We start from the raw sequence: 19499 nt of genomic DNA, 5'->3' as shown, positions 1-19499 counted from the left end.
CCTGGAGCTGATTGGTGGTAACCATGGCAACAGCAGAGCATCCTCTCCTGGTTTCTCCCACTGCTGGCTGCACTAATTGTCCTGTGTCCTAATGTCCACACAGAGACGCCCTCTGGGCCCGGCGTTGTGCTCCAAATGGTGAAGCTGGGGATCTCAGCAGGGGCTCATTAACGATACGACACAGTTAGCATGATGTAACCGTACAGATGACCTCCCACGGTGACCTTGACAGCACCCTGCAGCTCAGAGTGGTTTCATCTGTTACTGCAGTTTAATGACCCAGAAAAAGAAAGTAATGGATGCAATCTGAAAAGCTCGAACAGAGCAGGCCTTCCACAAATAAACTGCTACTCTGAACTTCTGCTGCCATTTTATTAAAATATTATTTGTACTTGTAGGTTATTTTTTGGACACCTCTTTGAAAGGATCTTACTGCTGATAGCAACTTTTTATGAACTCTAGTCCAGTGCAACAGGACTAGAGTTCCCATAATGCTTTTCGGCACAGAATGGCTGTACTGTACATGTTCCAGGGCTTCCAGTAAAACATGTTGTGATCATCCAGCGTCCTCGTTATGCAGTACCGGCCTCTGGGTTTGGGTGGGATCATGGTATGGGCTTGTCTCGTGGCAAAGCTCATTTCCTTTTTATTTAAACTACTGCGTTATATGCGGTATGACAGTGGGGTTACTAAACTTCATAACTTCTCATTCATGCTGCCAGCACTTTGCCAGAAAAGAGCAGGACCTCTGGCCGGGTCTCAGGGAAAGTTGTTCCTCTTTGCATCTTCACCGTTTTCTGGTCCTGTCAACTCTTACATCTGGATGCTTCTGCTACTTTGGCTCCATTGGAAACCTTTAGTGTCACCGATTCTGTTCATCACTTTCATGGACAGAATTTCTAGGCGCAGCCAAGGTGTTGAGGGGATCCGATTTGGTGGCCTTAGGATCTCGTCTCTGCTTTTTGCAGACGATGTGGTCCTTTTGGCTTCATCAGATCGTGATCTACAGCTCTCGCTGGAGCGGTTCGCAGCCGAGTGTGAAGCGGCCGGGATGGGGATCAGTGCCTCCAAATCCGAGGCCATGGTCTTGAGCCGGAAAAGGGTAGAGTGCCTTCTCCAGGTCAGGGGGGGTGTCCTGCCCCAAGTGGAGGAGTTTAAGTATCTCGGGATCTTGTTCACGAATGGGGGAAGAAGGGAGCGGGAGGTCGACAGGCGGATTGGTGCAGCGTCCGCCGTTAAGCGGGCGTTGTACCGGTCCGTCGTGGTGAAGAAAGAGCTGAGCCAAAAAGCGAAGCTCTCGATTTACCGGTCGATCTACGTTCCCACCCTCATCTATGGTCATGAGCTTTGGGTCATGACCGAAAGAACGAGATCGCGGATACAAGCGACCAAAATGGGTTTTCTCCGTAGGGTGGCTGGGCTCTCCCTTAGAGATAGGGTGAGAAGCTCAGTCATCCGGGAGGGACTCAGAGTAGAGCCGCTGCTCCTTCACATCGAGAGGAGCCAGTTGAGGTGGGCATCTGGTCAGGATGCCTCCTGGACGCCTCCATGGTGAGGTGTTCCGGGCACGTCCCACCGGGAGGAGGCCCCGGGGAAGACCCAGGACACGCTGGAGGGACTATGTCTCTCGGCTGGCCTGGGAACGCCTCGGGATTCCCCCGGAAGAGCTAGAAGAAGTGGCCGGGGAGAGGGAAGTCTGGGCCTCCCTCCTGAAGCTGCTACCCCCGCGACCCGATCTCGGATAAGCGGAAGAAGATAGATGGATGGATGGATGGATGGATGGATGGATGGATGGATGGAAACCTTTAGACTGATCTTTGTTTCAACTAACCCCTCAATCCAGCGGCTTCCTGGTCGTAATACACACAGAGTTTCTGCATGTGGGCCTCATTTCTGCCTCTGAGTTGGTCCAAAGACCTCAGGACCTTCTACAGGCTCCTGGTGTGGCTGTATGAACTCTTAGTAACCATCAAAGTAGCATCTGCTTCCCAACACATTCCTTCTGTTGTGTAGGTTTGAAAGGCATTGGGAGTTATCTGCTTAGATTGGGAATTCTCAAAAAACACCAACAAACTTGGATGTAGGCACAGAGTGGGAAAGTTCACTTTGACGGAGGAATGGGAAAGAAAGATCGGTACCATGACATGAAGGGATTGTTGGAACATCCAACCAGCTCTGATGGACTCGCTTCTGTTAGTCTGCTACTATGTAGCTCCGGTGTGTTAATGGGGGAATGACTGGATGGAGTGTAAAGTGCTTTGGAGTTCTCCGGACTAGATAAAGAGCTATAAAAGAGCAGGCTATTTCTACTTTTTGTTAGCATACAAAGTTTTCCAACGTCACTTCTTCAGAAGCCATTGTGTGACAGCCGTCCACAATGAGCCTGGTCCTGCTGGAGATTTCCTCCTGTTAAAGAGGAGTTTCTCCTCTCCACTGTCACTACATGCTTGTCCATGAATGCCTTAAATAATAAACTGAACATGACTGCGTTATTTGAATTGTAGCATCAGTCGGACTGGGTGTGTCACCAGATTGAATTGACTTTTCATTTTAAAATGCCTTGAGATGACATGTTGTAAATTTACACTATAGAAATTAAGTAACTTTAATCAAACATTATTAACAGTTACATATTTGTGGTTGTGGTTCTACAGTTATGTGCAAATATTGACCAGTTTAAAAAAATGATATTTGTTGATCAATATGTATCTTTACTCACGCAATGTTTGGTGCGACCAACAGATTGAAACATTCCTTACTTTTGTTTCTTTTTTTAGTATCTGATAACAAGAGCCTGGAATCAAACATCCTGCTTTGATCTGTATTTGTTTCAAACATCCACAAAGCTTTAATTTCACATTTTTTTGCATAAGGTGTGTACGTTGTCAACAGCTACATAAGGACGTTTTTAATCTGTTTTTTTATACTTTAGAATCCAGCGAAGCCTTTGCTGCTTAGCGTCTTGGTTTAGTTGCGCAGCGCTTTGTCTCAGTGGGGAGTTGGACCTCCAGCAGTCAAACAGAGAGTATAAAGATGCAGCATCAGAGGTTTTTTACAGTAAGAGATATTTTCACTTACTAGCTGACCTGCAGCAGCTCCACCAGCTGAAATCCTGTAGGATCCAATCCGTGGTTTCAGCTTCGATCTGATGGGTTTTAATGATGCTGATGAGTTTTTACAAACAGTCAAAGGATCTTATTGTAGTGAAATTTTCTCCATCTGCTCCTCAAACCATTGTGTGCATTTAGTATTAATGTGTATTCCTTTGTACTTTAATTATAGCAAATATTTCACGCTATTGACTTGTTTCTTCTACAAACTTCACATTGTTTAGTAAGTATTGATGCTCAGCTCTGCATAAGGGTTTCCAGGTTATAATATTTGTCTGTAAAATCTGAGCTTCTCATTTCCTCTCATGATCGTAGATCTTACACAATAATCTCTCTGCTTTGCTCTGTTTTCTGATCAGTTTCTGTGTTTGACACAAAACCAACAGGGCTGAAGGTAAAGATTCAGGCTTCTCAGTTTGAGCAGATTGTAGACAGTCGTCAGATAAATAACAAATAATGACCTTTTTCACAATGTCATTGTTTATTTAATAACTCAGCTGTGGTTTCTATCTGACTTTCTCTTAGCTTGGTGTTCAGGGATTATGGTTCCTGTTTGCTTTCTTGTGTTGCTTCTGTTTAATAAGATTTGCGGACATTTGTTTCTCTGTCGCTCCATGAAGGTCCAACCACGGCATTTCTTTAAGATTGAAGTCTGGACTCGATCTTAAACACAATGAATCTTTTCTTTTTTTAGCCATTCTGCTGTAGATCTGGTGCTGTGTTTGGGATAGTCGCTCTGTTGATGACCCAGTTTGGGACAAGCTTCAGCTGTTGGACTGATACACAAACATTGGACTCTAGAAGACTTTAGTTTATAGTGTATAGTTTAAATCGAAGGCAGCGGGGCATCCTGGAGCTTTGGCTGCAAACAGTGGTCACAGGTGGAGGAGGATTCAGTCCTTTGAATAAATTAGTTGGAGCAGTGTCCAAGAATCGATGGACACCAACCCTTGAGGCCGTTGAGGGACACTGCTCTGAGATGTCTTTTTCTGTTTCATACACCTGATTTAAATAAATGGTTCATTAACAGATTCTTGCAGAAGTTAGAGAGAGAAAAACCCTTAAGTTCTGAATCTTGTGTCGTTTATGGGTCATATTGTCTGCTGATTGGCTGTCAGTCCAAATTTTGTTTTTAACTTCAGCATGATTCATGTTACTATGTGCTTTAACATGTGACAGATTTTCAACCTTGCACAGATTTTCTGTGCCACACTGGTATCTTCCAGTTTTGGACTATAAAGCTTTGGTTTTGCCTTTAACCCTCCCAGTCTTAGCGCGACGCTCAGGCAAAGCGCAGCAGATGTCACGATCAGACAACAGGGAACTGAGGGGTGTGTCCTGTCAGTTCCCAACTTCAAAAAGGCGTACGCGGGATCAGTGCGACTCTGCCAGGACTGCGCACAGAGTAAAAAAATGTTATGAAGAGTCCACTGGACCCACTCTTGGGACTGCAGGAGGGTTTAAAAATGATCTGAAGTTCAAAACTTAGCATGAAACTCAACTAAAAACAAAAGTATATTGATTTGTTCATAGTATTCATGAGGCTGATAGAAACTAATGTTTCTGTCTTTGTTTTCAGGCAGACTGAATCAAGGCTGTAACAGGCAGGATTAAGTAAAAAGAAGATGCAGAACGTCTCTTCACAGCAGCACTTTGTCCTGAACGGTTTTGCAGAACTGGGCGACCTGAGGCCGGTCCTCTTCGTCCCGTTCCTCCTCATGTTCATCGTGGCTCTGCTGGCCAACTCCCTGCTGGTTTATGTTGTCGTTTCTCAGAGGAGCCTTCATCAGCCAATGAGCATCCTCATCGCCGGCATGGCTTGTGTTGAACTCTGCCTCCCGGTGTTCTTTGTTCCCAACATGTTGCTCAGCTTCCTGTTTGACTGGAAGGGAATCTCTCTGATTGGCTGCCTGGTTCAGATGCACTTCATTCACTTCTTTGGAACGTTTCAGTCCACCTTCCTGGTGTGGATGGCTCTGGATCGATACTTTGCCATTTGTACGCCACTCCACTACCATGAACTGATGGCGCTGCAGAGATTCCTGAAGTTTATCGTCCTGCTGGTTGTCAGAAACATGCTGCTCATCTCTCTGTTTGTGAGTTTGGCAGGAAAGCTGTCGTTCTGCAGGAATGTGATGAACCACTGTTTCTGTGAGCACATGGCCTTGGTGGAGCTGGCCTGTGGATCCACCGCCATCAACAACCTTGTAGGTCTGATTACTGTCTTCCTCATCCCTGTCTTTGACTTCTTATTTATCGCTGCATCTTACATTCTGATAATCAGCACCATGTTGAGGTCCAGCAGGACCAGCGTCAAAGCATTACACACCTGCATCACTCACGCAATGGTGATCACGGTTAGCTTAGCCTTAGCTCTCATTGCTTTACTTTCATATCGGATTAAGAATGAACTTCCTGCAGCAGTCCGAGTTTTCTTCAGCACCATGTACCTGTTGTTCCCGAGCTGCTTCAACCCGATCATCTACGGCATCAGAACCACCGAGATCAGGCAGCACATTCTGAACACACTGACGCACTGGAAACGATTCGTCCAAACTGGACCTTAGTGTTCCTAAACACTCAAATAAAGATGCTGCTGTTGAATTTACAATAAAACATATTGATGGGAGACTGAAGGCATAAATATTTCAAACACTAACATCACTGCAGATCATTATTCTCTAGTTCAAGCTGAGATTAGTGGTTACCGTTATGTGGTTATATATTAAACCATGTGGTTCGATTCAATTAAAAAATACTTTATCGATCCCAAAGAGAAGCTAAATATTGTAATTGATGGCTGTGAGCAGAAAAGGTCTCCTGTAGCAGTCTGTATTTCAGCGGCTCTGAATAAGCCTTCAGGAGACTCTGTTGTTGTATCACAACAACAGAGTTGTTGTTGCTCTTCATCAGACCGTTCGGTCTGATGAAGAGGATAATCAGGGTTGTGCATAACCTTCTTTATTTTATTTTGTAACTTATTCCAGTCCTAGTTCAGCTCCTCAGTGTTTATTATTCACATTTCACCATAAATAATCAAATAATCAATCTTGTTAGGTAAAATATTTCCCACGGTCATGCCAAGGTCACCATCTGTGAACTTCAACCCTGCAGCGATCCCAGGAACGGTCCAGCAAACCTACCAGCTGCCCCAAGTGACTCAGGAAAGGAAATGTGCTCAAAGTTTTCTTTAAAATGTCGGAGTAACCGAAGATATAAAAGGTCTGAGTCAGAGGGAGTCTGTTTTCACAGCCAGGTGAAGAAGATATGAGCAGACGTTCAGTAACAGGTGAAACTATCAAAGCTGAACTACCAGCAGATTATCATTTAAATTCAAATCATTTCTATTGTTCTAACTTTGCTCTCACTCCATTTACTCTCCTTCACATCTTTCAGGGATTTGAGTCTAACACAGGAACATTTACTGATCCTTTTCAGTGTTTTAGCATATGTGTGTAGAGATCAAAACTTCTCCTTTGAAGGTTTGTCTGATGAGAGAATTTCTCCTTTATGGTTGTTTCAACATGTATGTTTAAAATGTTGCTAATATGTTTTCTTTTAAAATCAGAATCTGAAGTCACTGATGTAGTTCAGGGGTCAGCAGGGAACAAGCACTTTTTTCCTTTAAACATACATTTCTGATGTGCAAAATTAGTATATATGGTATTTTCGATTTTAACAACTTACAATAGAATAATGTTGGTAAGTTTAATTTGTTTGCAACTTGTTCAGCATTTAGCTGTTTTCCTTCTCAAGTTGGATGTCATATTAAAGCAGATAAAGGTGTTTTCCTGCCATTTTAAACTCTGAATGTTTTCAAAAGATAAAGAAGTAAAAACTTCCGATGAGAAAATGATTGTGATTACATTTCAAATCTTCAGGATCACTCTTCACTTTCTTCCAGTACAAAAAGAAGAAATGTGAGAAACTGTCGGTGTTGAAAGTTTATGTAACAAATGTTTATTTTTGCCAAAGATTTTAAAGACAATATGAGTTTTTCTAGGTGCAAATACACTTTTTAACAAGTAAAATAAAATACATGTTGTAAATACAGGTAAAAACTTAAACTCAAAACTTATGCTAAAAAACTTAAGATAAAAATCAAACATTCCTATCTAGAGAAAACCTACAAAGCAAGTGATGTGTTTTGCTCCGTCAGTGATAAAATATCACAAAACATGTTTAGGACTTCTAAAAGATGGCCAAATTAATTTTTTATGAAACCAATATTAACATGTATTTTAAATACATGTTAATATCTCTTTTTTTCTAGGGGATATGGAAAGTTTCATAGTTGGTTTAGATTGTTTACATTGAGGTTTTCTTGTATTTGATGTGTTTTTTATGCTGAGGGGTTTTCTACAGTTCATTGCATTTATTTGATTCAGGTGTCTTCAACTTGAAGTAGTTCAACTTCATTAATGTATGATTGGTTGGTTGGTTGGTTGGAAATCAATATTGACCTGATTTTCTTTTTTCTACTTGTTTCTCAGGCTGACCTGAAGCTCTGGACCAGGACGGTTTGGTAAAAAACGATGATGGAACCATTAAAGAAAAACATTTCTTCACATCAATACTTCATCTTCAGTGGCTTCAGTGAGCTTGGAGCTCTGAAATCCTTCATTTCGATCCCCTTCCTGATTCTGTTCTTTGTGTCTCTGTTTGCCAACTCCCTGCTGATCTATGTGGTCATTTCACAGAGGAGCCTCCACTCCCCGATGTACATCCTCATCTCCTGCTTGTCATTTGTTGATATGTGCCTGCCACTGATTCTCATCCCCAACCTGTTGCTGAACATCTTGTTCAACGCGAGCGGGATCTCTCTGAGCAGCTGCCTGGTTCAGATGTTTTTTGTTCATTTCTCAGGAACGTGTCAGTCCACTCTGCTGCTCTGGATGGCGTTGGACCGATACTTTGCCATCTGCAGGCCCCTTTCCTACCATGATCACATGTCTCTACCCAGATTCCTCCAGTTTGTGATTCCTCTTCTGGTCAGGGATGTGGTCATGATCGTGACGGTGGTGATTCTAGCAGGTAAAGTGTTGTACTGCTTCAGTAACGTGATAAACCATTGTGTCTGTGAACACATGGCCTTGGTGGAGTTGGGCTGTGGCAGCACAGCCATCAACAGTCTGGTTGGGTTATTAGGAGTCTTCCTGGTTACTGTGTTTGATTTCTTGTGCATCACCGCTTCATATATAATCATATTCCGCTCTGTGATGCGTTCAGGTAAATCCAGTGCTAAAGCTCTGCACACCTGCGTCACTCACATCATCATCATCGTCATCAGTTTGACCTTCGCGCTCACGGCTTCCCTGTCGTATCAGATGAACAGTCTCCCAAGCGCTGGTCGTGTTTTTGTCAGTAGCATGTTACTGTTCCTTCCCAGCTGTATAAACCCGATCATCTACGGAGTCAGAACCACTGAGATTCGACAAAATATCCTCAAAATGCTGCCTTCTTATCGGTAGGTAAGAACTGGGAAACATTTTTTAAAACGTCATCCTGTTACCACATCTCTAATCGAGAGGATCTGTTTTGACTTGATTACTTGCAACTCCAGCATAACTGAACTTCGACTACAAAATTGCTGCAAGGACAAAACATGGCGGATTCATAAAACTGATTAGCAGGAAGTCATGACCTTGTTTAGCAGTTCCACAGCAAATGGGGTGATGAGACATTAAACATTACTGTGTTTACTGTGTTTTCTCTGTGTTTACAAACAATAGAGAATGAACGGACTGAAAAATATAACCCAAAGAGATTATAAAGATATCTACGCAGCAGCGAAAGAATAAAACTACAGTTTGCATTCCTAGACACACAAAAAATATAGTTATGGGCTAAAAAAATTGGATTTTGAATTATGTTCCCTTTAAATGAAAAACCTACAGAAAGCACCAATTTCTTTTATTTGACTAATTGTTGGAATAACCAATAGAATACTTAATTGCTACAATGTGGAGTTTAACAGTGTTTTAAAAGCTAATGCTAAAAGCATCAAGCTAGCAGACTAACCCACAGAAATGCATTAGACTGGAATCAACAAACTGACCAATTCCAGCTAATATTTTATTATACTACAGAACCAAACGGCTTCTAAAGGCATCAGTCATCAATACTACATATTGTCACATGATTAACTTCAGAGTGCCTTTAGCGTGGAATATTCCACAAATTTCACAAAGTGCTGAGAAGACAGAAGGAGCAGTTCGGCGCAGAGGAACATCATTTTTGAACTTGTCCCTGAATGGAGGGACACCGGTAACCGCCTTGGCACCAACATCAGAAGCTACAATGGAAAGCCAAGCTAAGCTTTGTGTTTTCTACAATGATAATGAAGTTCATCATGAGCCCACCATTTAATCATCTGATTCCAGCCGGTCTTTATTGGACATTTAGTGTTGATGGAGCTAATAAATGTCCAGAAAGGAACCAGTCGACTCACGTCTCCTTAATCAAAACCGTCACACAAAGCACAAATTTTAACAGAGCAGGGAAACCCCAACACCGACCCACAACCACTAGAGCCTTAAACAGTAAACGCCACAGAGAGCTGAGCCAGTGGACGTCTTTGTTTGATCATTTTCTAAAATCAAAACCTAAAATATTATGTGGCCCAAAAATGTTTCATTGATCAAATAAGTCAGAGTTGTAAGGAAGTCGTAGTTTTCACTCTGTGTGATGAGTGAAGATGAAGAATGCAACAGTAGTGTGTCGCAGTGCAGACGTTTTAGGTAAACCCCATTTTAAGATATCAGTACAGGTTTTACTAAGACTGTAACTTTTTCTCACCATGAGTGTTAAAATCTCCAATCTTATCAGATTTTTTATCATTCAGACAAGAAGTCTGAGAACAAGAATGGAAGACATTTGAAGATGCAATTAAATTGATAAAATTGATACATAAATTATCTTTCATCTCTATTGGCTCTAAATGAAAGTTCAATTAAAAAGTTAAGTTTTGTGTTATTTCCCATCCCAGCATTTACGTCTCAGGTTGTAAAAGTTCAGAGATTTGTTCCAACTTTTCTCTAACCAATAACACAGCGTGACAGAAGATATAAAAGTGCTGAGTCAGAGGGATTTTCTTCTCACAGCTGGAGGAAGGAAAGATGCCTAGTCAGCAGAAACGGTCGGTACCAAACTCCAAACAAGCGAAACATTCAGAGCCGGGATGTCAGCGGATCAAACGTTAACTTCCAGGTTAACCATTTCTGCTGTTTTATCTTTATTTATTTTCCTTTATTTCTCTCAGGCTCTTGAGTCTAATACAGAAATTGTTATTTTTTTCTGTTTTCAGCATTTTGTTGATGTGATTGAAACTTGAGGAAACTTTTGCTCTTCTGAAGGTTTGATTTATAAATTCCTCTTTTTTAGTTTAACTGATATTTTTATTTTTAAGTGATGCCACAAAGTTTAGTTTCTTTTCTTTGGAGTTTTGAAATTTGTAAAGTTTGGAGTTGAGCAGGAAACCAGAACATTTTTAAAACAGTATTCAAGTTATTTTAGATTTTAATTGCTTACAACCCGGTTTTGTTGCAGAGTTTGATCTGTTGTTTACCTGCTCAACCTTTAGCTGCTTTTCTCCTTTATTTTTTAAATCCTAGTAAAAACAGATTAGGCTACAAATAGGGGTGAAATCTTTTCTTGTATTTTTTTTACTTTTTGAGAACTTTATTAAAATGTAAGAAGAACATTCAACATTTTTCATTATCTCTCTTCATTCAGAAGCAATTGTTTCAGTAAAACTGGAGATTTACGTTCTTCCATTCAGTGTGTGAACAGTTGATCAATGTGGGAAGTTCGTTGCAGCCGTCAGCCATGATTTTGCAGAGTATTTTACAGAAACAGGAGTTTATCTTAGCACACATTTAAAAAGTAAAATAAGATTTAAAGACAAAGTCACTGTGAAATGTTATTGTGGACATAGATAAAAATTTGAGAAACTTGTTAGATGAATAAAACTACAATTTTTGTCAAATGCCAAAGAAAATAATGTAAAATCTAATTATTTCTGTGAAGGTGAAAAGTTTTATTATTGAGATATAAAACCCATGAAATGTTTTGTGCCTCTATACCTGAATAACCCCAGTAAAAGAAGAATTTAATAACTCAAAAGACGGTCATGTTTCCTCTAAGATGGCATTAATTTCTCCTGAGACTAAAGAGTTTTAAATGTTTGTCTTAATAGTTTGTTTTTATCTGGAAATATCAGTTAGTGCATCACAGGCGAGGTTAGAAACAGACTCTTATGTTTATGTGTTGTTTTAAATGTTTATAATATAATAATTATAAGAATTTTATTTTGCTATTTTTTCTGTAGATCATTGGAATTACAGCGCTGTAGTTTCTCTGCTTGCAGATTCTTTTTTTTTTTTGCTTTCTTTATCCCACTTTTCCACAGCTGCACAACATACCAGCTGTAGGCAATCCATCACTTATTATTATTAAATCAGCTGTTAATAATTAGAAAAATGATTTTATTTTTTTCTTGTGAAAAGAAAAGCTTTGAAACTGTCCAGATGATACATTTCTTTTGCTGATAGAATAATATGTTAGTTTATAGTAAAATGTGACTTTTCATGCATCTTTAAAACCATCTCTGGATTTCCTGTTCGCGAAGAAGAAACTGTCTGAAATTTAAGGATTATGTTTATCAAAGTGTTCACTTTATGCACTTTAATCTTCATCCTGTCTGATTTTGCTCTGAGGAGGATAAAGGCCATTAGATAAAGGAAGATGTGAGCAGAGTGCTGAAAAGATTGGAGAAAAAATCTAAATTACACAAATCCATCATGTCTGCCCGTTCTCTTTACAAAATCAGTTTAAGTTTCAGGTCAGAAGGTTTTATCCAAGCCGTGAAATAAATGCATGAACTTGTAATTTTTGTCCAGAATGGTGAACCATGTTTCTAGATAGAGGCGAGACTCAGAAACATCCAGATGAGTGTCGGTGCTCTCCCCTGTGAAACGTGTCCCCTGACAGATGAAGGAGTGAGCTTTGTGGTAATGGATCCTTCAGTGGCTCACATTACTTCACCTTTGTAACATTTCTGAATGTTTTCTTCGCCAGGCCGCCATCTTGAGTTTGTCCTGTTAGGAGCCTTTAATGTCCAGGTAGGAATGATAAAAGTTACCTGGAGAAAAAAACAAGGTGAACCTCCGTAATTTTAATCTGAAGGAATGGCAGGAAGCTGTAAAAAACAGACCTTTGGTTGCTGAACCACTCAGTACCCTGGAAATGAAAAGCCGTTTCCATACCTGCTGTTTGGTTAAATGAATGATGGATGGACATGAAGAAGTGAATATTGATCTGTTATCTGTTTGCTTTCAGGCTGACCTGAAGCTCTGGACCAGGACGGTTTGGTAGAAAACGATGATGGAACCATTAAAGAAAAACATTTCTTCACATCAATACTTCATCTTCAGTGGCTTCAGTGAGCTTGGAGCTCTGAAATCCTTCATTTCGATCCCCTTCCTGATTCTGTTCTTTGTGTCTCTGTTTGCCAACTCCCTGCTGATCTATGTGGTCATTTCACAGAGGAGCCTCCACTCCCCGATGTACATCCTCATCGCCTGCATGTCATTTGTTGATATGTGCCTGCCACTGATTCTCATCCCCAACCTGTTGCTGAACATCTTGTTCAACGCGAGCGGGATCTCTCTGAGCGGCTGCCTGGTTCAGATGTTTTTGATTCACATGTTAGGAGCTTGTCAGTCGTCTCTTTTGCTCTGGATGGCGTTGGACCGATACTTTGCCATCTGCAGGCCCCTTTCCTACCATGATCACATGTCTCTACCCAGATTCCTCAGGTTTATCATCCCAATTATGATCAAGGATGTGATCATGGTGTCACTGGTCACAATTCTAGCAGGTAAAGTGTTTTACTGCTTCAGTAACGTGATAAACCACTGCTTCTGTGAACACATGGCCTTGGTGGAGTTGAGCTGTGGCAGCACAGCCATCAACAGTCTGGTTGGGTTATTAGGAGTCTTTGTGGTCCCTATTGTTGATTTCTTGTGCATCACCGCTTCATATATAATCATATTCCGCTCTGTGCTGCGTTCAGGTAAATCCAGTGCTAAAGCTGTACACACCTGCATCACTCACATCATCGTCATCGTCATCAGTTTGACCTTCGTGCTCACGGCTTACTTGGCTTATCGGATGAACAGTCTCCCAAACGCTGGTCGTCTCTTCGTCAGTACCATGTACATGTTCCTTCCCAGCTGTATAAACCCGATCATCTACGGAGTCAGAACCACTGAGATTCGACAAAATATCTTAAAACTACTGTCTTCTTGTCGATAGGTAAAAACTGTGAATTATTTTTTAATACCAAGAAATTTTATTTACCAATGTCAATAAAGTACTTTTTCAGTCATTCTGTCGTACATGTGCTTCATTCGGGATCACTGGTTTACGACCCAGACTGGAGCAAGTTTCAGCCGTCAGACCAATTCCCTCCCTTTGGTAAAGGAGTCACACTCCACTCAGTTTTTTGTCCTCTGGCTACAAAAAAGATTAAATCTCCAGTTTTATCTCCAGTGATGGTTGGAATCAAGTTTTGTTCTGATATCAGAATCACCATAATTGACGAATATGGAGTGCACAAACAAGTAATTTGGAAAATCCTGACCAAACGTTTTACATCAGTAGGACTTGATAAACCCGCCGGGAGACCATGTCCTGCTACCAGCCCACAGGTGACCTTCCCAGATGACATCATGAAACACCCAGGTGCTCACAGATGGCGACCATTCATCAGTGTGTTAGGGAACAGTCTGTTGAATGGATGGTTTGGTGAATGCTCCAGTATTAATGCCCAGATGGTCCATAAGCATGTGGAGGACAAATGTGCATCAAGGGGACATAACAAGACAGCAATTCTTACCAAAACGGCAGAAATTCTTGAAAATATATATAGTAAATTAATAAGTAAATTGTATTATTAGATTGGACTCATTTCCTTGCATTAAAATGGACATTCACAATCAGATCAACATACGATGCAAAATCTCTAATCAAATATTGTAAACAAACTAGAATAGAAACTTTAGTGCATGTTTGCAACATGGTTCATGAAGCATTTGAGTCTTGTCCATAAAGTCAAGTCCTGCATAGAACTATGAAACCTAGAGCAAGGTAGATGTCAGTTTTACATTAAAACAATCAGGAAATTATCAATTTCTGATTGTGTGAAAGTTTGTAAGTTAGTAGAAACCTTTGACCTGCAGATCAGGAAATCTCATCATGAAATCATCAAAGCCTCTGTCCGGAACAAACTGCACAGAGTTTAACTGGGAAACAGAGTTTAACTGGGAAACAGAGTTTAACTGGGAAACAGAGTTTAACTGGGAAACAGAGTTTAACTGGGAAAGACAGCTGGAGTTCAGATTGGTCAAATCCAGTGACAGATTTTGGTCTAGTCTCCTTTGCAGAGTTGTGTTATTCAGTTGCATTTAAGGGTTTTTGAGCATGATTTGCCTGTTTAGGGTTATGCCACATCATCTCAATCAAATTAACATTGGGACTTTTCACTTGAATCTCCTAAAGAACCTTAATTTTTCTGTTTTTAGGCACTCAGAATTAAAAGTTTAAAGGAAGTTGTAGAGTTCATGTGTTTTTTTTCTCATTTCCCTTCCCAGCATTTACACTTTTGGAGTTGTAATAGTTTGGCGATGAGCTCTATTTTGTCTTCAGCCAATGGCCAGAAGGTATAAAAGTGCTGAGTCAGAGGAAGTAGTTTCTCACAGCTGGGTGAAGAAGAGACGTTCAGTAGCACACGTCCAACAACAACAGGTGAACCATTTACAGCATTATGTTAACTTCCAATTTAACCTCCAGATCATTTCTGTTCTCACTGAGGTTTTAACTTTTGTGTCACTTTATCTTTCATGGACTTTAGTCTCCAATACAAAAACAATAAATACTTTCTTTCTGTGTTTTCAGCATATTTGTTGATGTGAAGTCAAACCCGAGGAAATAACTTCTGCTTTTTCTAAGGTTTGTCTGACAAAATAATCACTAAAGTTCTACTGATTTCTCTAAAGTTCTGCTAAAGGTTTATATCATTGTCTTTTGAGGTTGAAATCTGAAATCACTGAAGTTTTGAGTTAAGCAGGGAACTGCTTAATCAGTATGTGTTTAGATTTTATTTTAGTTTTTAACTGTTGTTCAGTTTTTATTTATCTGAAACCAGCTCAGCCTTTAGCTGCTTTTCTCTAAGATTATAAACTCAAGTGAAAGGAGAAGATGGTGCAAAGTCATTTCCCTATTTTTTTTTTTTTACTTATTGACAATATTATAAAAGGTAAAAAAGAGAAAAATTCCAGTGAGAAAATATTGAATAGATTCCAAATTTGTTTCTTTTTCAACAAGTTTTCTTGTTTCAGTGAAACAGGAGAACTAAGTGTGAGGCGTTGGAGGTTGGGGTTTTACTTAAAGCTGCTTTCCATCACAATCGCTTCATTTTGACAAGATTTTTACAGCAAACAGGAATTTTACTTGGCATAAACTCACATATTTAATAAATCACGCTGAAATGTTGTTGTTCATATAGGTCATTCTGAAATTCTGAAACTTGTAAGATAAAATTATGGATATAAAATGCTAACAATAAATTTAAAATCTTTTAGACATCAATTTCTGTTAAAATAAAAATGTAAAGTTTTGTTATTGAGGTAAAAAAAAATCTGTGATGAAGCAAATGAAACATTTTTTGCCTCTTTTCCTGACCAAAATTGCTTGTGTTTTTTCTACGATGTTGTTAATTTCTCATGAGACTGAAGTATTTTTAATGTTTTTATCAATAGATATATTTTGTCTTTTAAAACTTTGCAGATTTACAGCTCTGTTATTTACCTCCTTGCAGATTTCTTTAGTTTTTTGCTTTTCCCAGCACTGCACCAGATTCTAGCAATAGGTAATCCACAAGTTATTGCTAAATTAGTTACCAATGATTATAAAATACTTTTCATCTATCATGTAAAAACTATCAGAGTTCATTAAAGGTTCTTGTTCAGAACATGAATAGTTATTTGCTCTCAACTCCTAGAATAAAATGTTTTATGGTAAATGTTTATAATATTTCTCCATATTTAAAGCTATTTGTGAATGTCCTGGAATCTAAGGGTTATATTTACCAAAGTGTTTTCTTCTTTTCTGACATCTTTGTCCTGTCTGATTTCACTCTGCGGCTGTTAAAGGCCTTTACAGAAAGGAAGCTGTGAGTACAGAAAGGTTTGGTGCAAAGAAACTAAGATATAAAAATATTACTTTATTTGTGTAATTGTGTTCCTGGTGAGAATGAAATGCATTTGGAGAGAAAGTTACAAACAGTTGGTCTGGTCACATAGGACTAGACGCCAATAATCAGTACACCTACAGCCACATGTCTAACAAAGGGACAGAAGGTTAAATCAATTATTGACTGCTGTTAAATTGGAGGTGCAAAAGAGTAAGAAACATTGTGAACCCAATCAAGCTGTTGGGATAAGCTACAGACATGTGGAGATCACTTTTTCTAAGATTTTCCACTTAAACCTCAGAGTTTTGTTTTTGTTGTAGTTGGGAATTTAAATGGGCATCTTCAAGACTTTGTTGTAGATGTAGCTTCGAGGAAGGTACTGGTTGTCTGTCTTGTTGGAAATTGGACAACAGGCAGGAAAGGAAAGGAAAAGGTTTGTAGCAGTCAACCATAAAAGAGACTTTGTAATGCAAATGACTGAAGTCAGGTTGGCAGAAACTAAAACAAAATTAAAGGTACAGGTGGAGGCTGTGAAGAAGGACCTTTGGTTGTCTAACCACTCATTACCATGGAAATGAAAAGCAGCTTCCATACATGCTGTTTGGTTAAATGGATGATGGATGGATTGATGGATGGGTATTGAGAAATGAATATTGACCTGTTGTCCCTTTGCTTTCAGGCTGATCTGAAGCTCTGGACCAGGACGGTTTGGTAGAAAACGATGATGGAACCATTAAAGGAAAACATTTCCTTGCACAACTACTTCATCTTCAGTGGCTTCAGTGAGCTTGGAGCTCTGAAATCCTTCATTTCGATCCCTTTCCTGATTCTGTTCTTTGTGTCTCTGTTTGCCAACTCCCTGCTGATCTATGTGGTCATTTCACAGAGGAGCCTCCACTCCCCGATGTACATACTCATCGCCTGCTTGTCATTTGTTGATATGTGCCTGCCACTGATTCTCATCCCCAACCTATTGCTGAACGTCTTGTTCAACGCGAGCGGGATCTCTCTGAGCGGCTGCCTGGTTCAGATGTTTTTGATTCACATGTTAGGAGCTTGTCAGTCGGCTCTGCTGGTCTGGATGGCGTTGGACCGATACTTTGCCATCTGCAGGCCCCTTTCCTACCATGATCACATGTCTCTACCCAGATTCCTCAGGTTTATCATCCCAGTTCTCATCAGGGATGTGATCATGGTGTCAGCGGTGGTGATTCTAGCAGGTAAAGTGTTGTACTGCTTCAGGAATGTGATAAACCACTGCTTCTGTGAACACATGGCCTTGGTGGAGTTGGGCTGTGGCAGCACAGCCATCAACAGTCTGGTTGGGTTATTAGGAGTCTTTGTGGTCACTGTAGTTGATTTCTTGTGCATCACCGCTTCATATATAATCATATTCCGCTCTGTGCTGCGTTCAGGTAAATCCAGTGCTAAAGCTCTGCACACCTGCATCACTCACATCATCGTCATCGTCATCGGTTTGGCCTTTACGCTCACGGCTTTCTTGGCTTATCGGATGAACAGTCTCCCAAACGCTGGTCGTGTTTTTGTCAGCATCATGTACCTGTTTCTTCCCAGCTGTATAAACCCGATCATCTACGGAGTCAGAACCACTGAGATTCGACAAAACATCGTCAAAATGCTGCCTTCTTATCGGTAAATAAGAACTATGAAATACTGTTCTAAAATAAGACCACGATCATTCTGCTGCTGTTATGTTTGGGATCATTGATCCGTTTGGACCAAACTTCAGCCGTTGAACAGAATCACTCACATTTAACTCAACAACAGAGGTTATGGCTCACTCAGTAGCTACAAGAAGATCCTTAAATGTCAAAAAAGCTCAAAACACTGGTTTTTCACCATACTTGATATACACATACACTCCTGATCAAAATCTTAAGACCAGTCTAAAAATTGCAAGAATTTGCATTTTGCACTATTGGATCTTAAGAAGGTTCTAAGTAGAGCTTCACAATGTTAAAAGAAGAAATCAGTGTAAGAGACAAAACCTTTTGAGCGGGGAATTAACTGAAAACTGCATTTATACTCAAACATGATTTTTTCAGCTGATCAAAAGTTTAAGACCATAGCTCAAAAAAACCCGAAAACCCCCCAAAACAGAAACAAAGTGTCAAAAAAAAGGACTCAGTAATGAGTAGCTCCACCATTCTTGTTGATGACTTCAAACAATCGTTTAGGCATGCTTGATGCCAGTGTTTCCAGGAGGCTAGTGGGAACGTTGCTCCAAGTGTTGAAGATGGCTTCACGAAGGGCATCCACTGCCTGGAACTGATGTCCATTTTTATAAACTTCCCTTGCCATCCATCCCCAAATGTTCTCAATTGGGTTTAGATCCGGGGAACATGCAGGATGGTCCAAAAGAGTGATGTTATTCTCCTGGAAGAACTCCTTTGTCAGGTGGGCATTGTGAACTGCAGCATTGTCCTGTTGAAAAACCCAATCATTACCACACAGACGAGGGCCCTCAGTCATGAGGGATGCCCGCTGCAACATCTCCACATAGCCAGCTGCTGTTTGACGCCCCTGCACAACCTGAAGCTCCATTGTTCCATTGAAGGAAAACGCACCCCAAATCATGATGGCGCCCCCACCACTGTGCCGTGTAGAAAACATCTCAGGTGGGATCTCCCTGTCATGCCAGTAATGTTGGAAGCCATCAGGACCATCAAGGTTAAATTTTTTCTCATCAGAGAAGACAACTTTCTTCCACCTTTCAATGTCCCATGTTTAGTGCACCCTTGCAAAGTCCAAACGGGCAATTCTGTGGCGTTGAAGAAGACGTGGCCTTTGAAGACGTTTTTTGTTTCTGAAGCCCTTCTCTCACAGATGCCGTCTGACGGTTATTGGGCTGCAGTCAGCACCAGTAATGGCCTTAATTTGGGTAGAGGATCGTCCCGTGTCTTGACGGACAGCCAATCGGATCCTGCGGCTCAGAGCTGGTGAAATTTTTTTGGGTCTACCACTTGACTTTTTTGTTCCATAACCCTCAGGATCGTTTAAAAAATGCAAAATGACTGTCTTACTGCGTCCAACCTCAGCAGCCATGGCACGTTGTGAGAGGCCTTGCTTATGCAGCTCAACAATCCTACCACGTTCAAAGTCAGTGAGCTTTT

The 19499-nt window shown here is 40.5% G+C and overlaps 4 protein-coding genes across 5 annotated transcripts; all 4 read left to right on the top strand.

Annotated features, from left to right (window-relative positions):
• Nucleotides 1-3085: 3085 nt before the first annotated feature.
• Nucleotides 3086-5954, top strand: LOC116707542 (olfactory receptor 52K1-like). The gene is made up of 2 exons (XM_032544928.1): nt 3086-3333; nt 4690-5954. The coding sequence occupies exon 2, from the start codon at nt 4736-4738 to the stop codon at nt 5675-5677; it is 942 nt and encodes a 313-aa protein (XP_032400819.1). The 5' UTR covers nt 3086-3333; nt 4690-4735; the 3' UTR covers nt 5678-5954.
• Nucleotides 5955-7095: 1141 nt separating this feature from the next.
• Nucleotides 7096-8798, top strand: LOC116707549 (olfactory receptor 52N2-like). The gene has a single exon (XM_032544937.1). It carries the CDS (start codon nt 7646-7648, stop codon nt 8579-8581), a length of 936 nt encoding a protein of 311 aa, XP_032400828.1. The 5' UTR covers nt 7096-7645; the 3' UTR covers nt 8582-8798.
• Nucleotides 8799-10057: 1259 nt separating this feature from the next.
• On the top strand, nt 10058-18238 carry LOC116707547 (olfactory receptor 52N2-like). Of its 2 annotated transcripts, XM_032544934.1 has the most exons (4): nt 10058-10319; nt 10417-10465; nt 12189-12232; nt 17045-18238. In XM_032544934.1, the coding sequence occupies exon 4, from the start codon at nt 17087-17089 to the stop codon at nt 18020-18022; it is 936 nt and encodes a 311-aa protein (XP_032400825.1). In that variant the 5' UTR covers nt 10058-10319; nt 10417-10465; nt 12189-12232; nt 17045-17086; the 3' UTR covers nt 18023-18238. The 2 variants fall into 2 exon arrangements, with proteins under 2 accessions (XP_032400825.1, XP_032400826.1); XM_032544935.1 differs by lacking the exons at nt 10058-10319; nt 10417-10465; nt 12189-12232 and adding exons at nt 14871-14918; nt 15069-15122.
• LOC116707548 (olfactory receptor 52N2-like) lies at nt 12401-13500 on the top strand. Its single transcript, XM_032544936.1, has one exon. The coding sequence runs from the start codon at nt 12492-12494 to the stop codon at nt 13425-13427; it is 936 nt and encodes a 311-aa protein (XP_032400827.1). The 5' UTR covers nt 12401-12491; the 3' UTR covers nt 13428-13500.
• Nucleotides 18239-19499: the final 1261 nt, after the last annotated feature.

This window comes from Xiphophorus hellerii, chromosome 18 (genome assembly GCF_003331165.1).
Source record: "Xiphophorus hellerii strain 12219 chromosome 18, Xiphophorus_hellerii-4.1, whole genome shotgun sequence".
NCBI classification, from domain to species: Eukaryota; Metazoa; Chordata; class Actinopteri; order Cyprinodontiformes; family Poeciliidae; genus Xiphophorus; species Xiphophorus hellerii.
The sequence above is the reverse complement of the archived record's forward strand: the minus strand, read 5'-3'. Positions and strand labels throughout refer to the sequence as shown.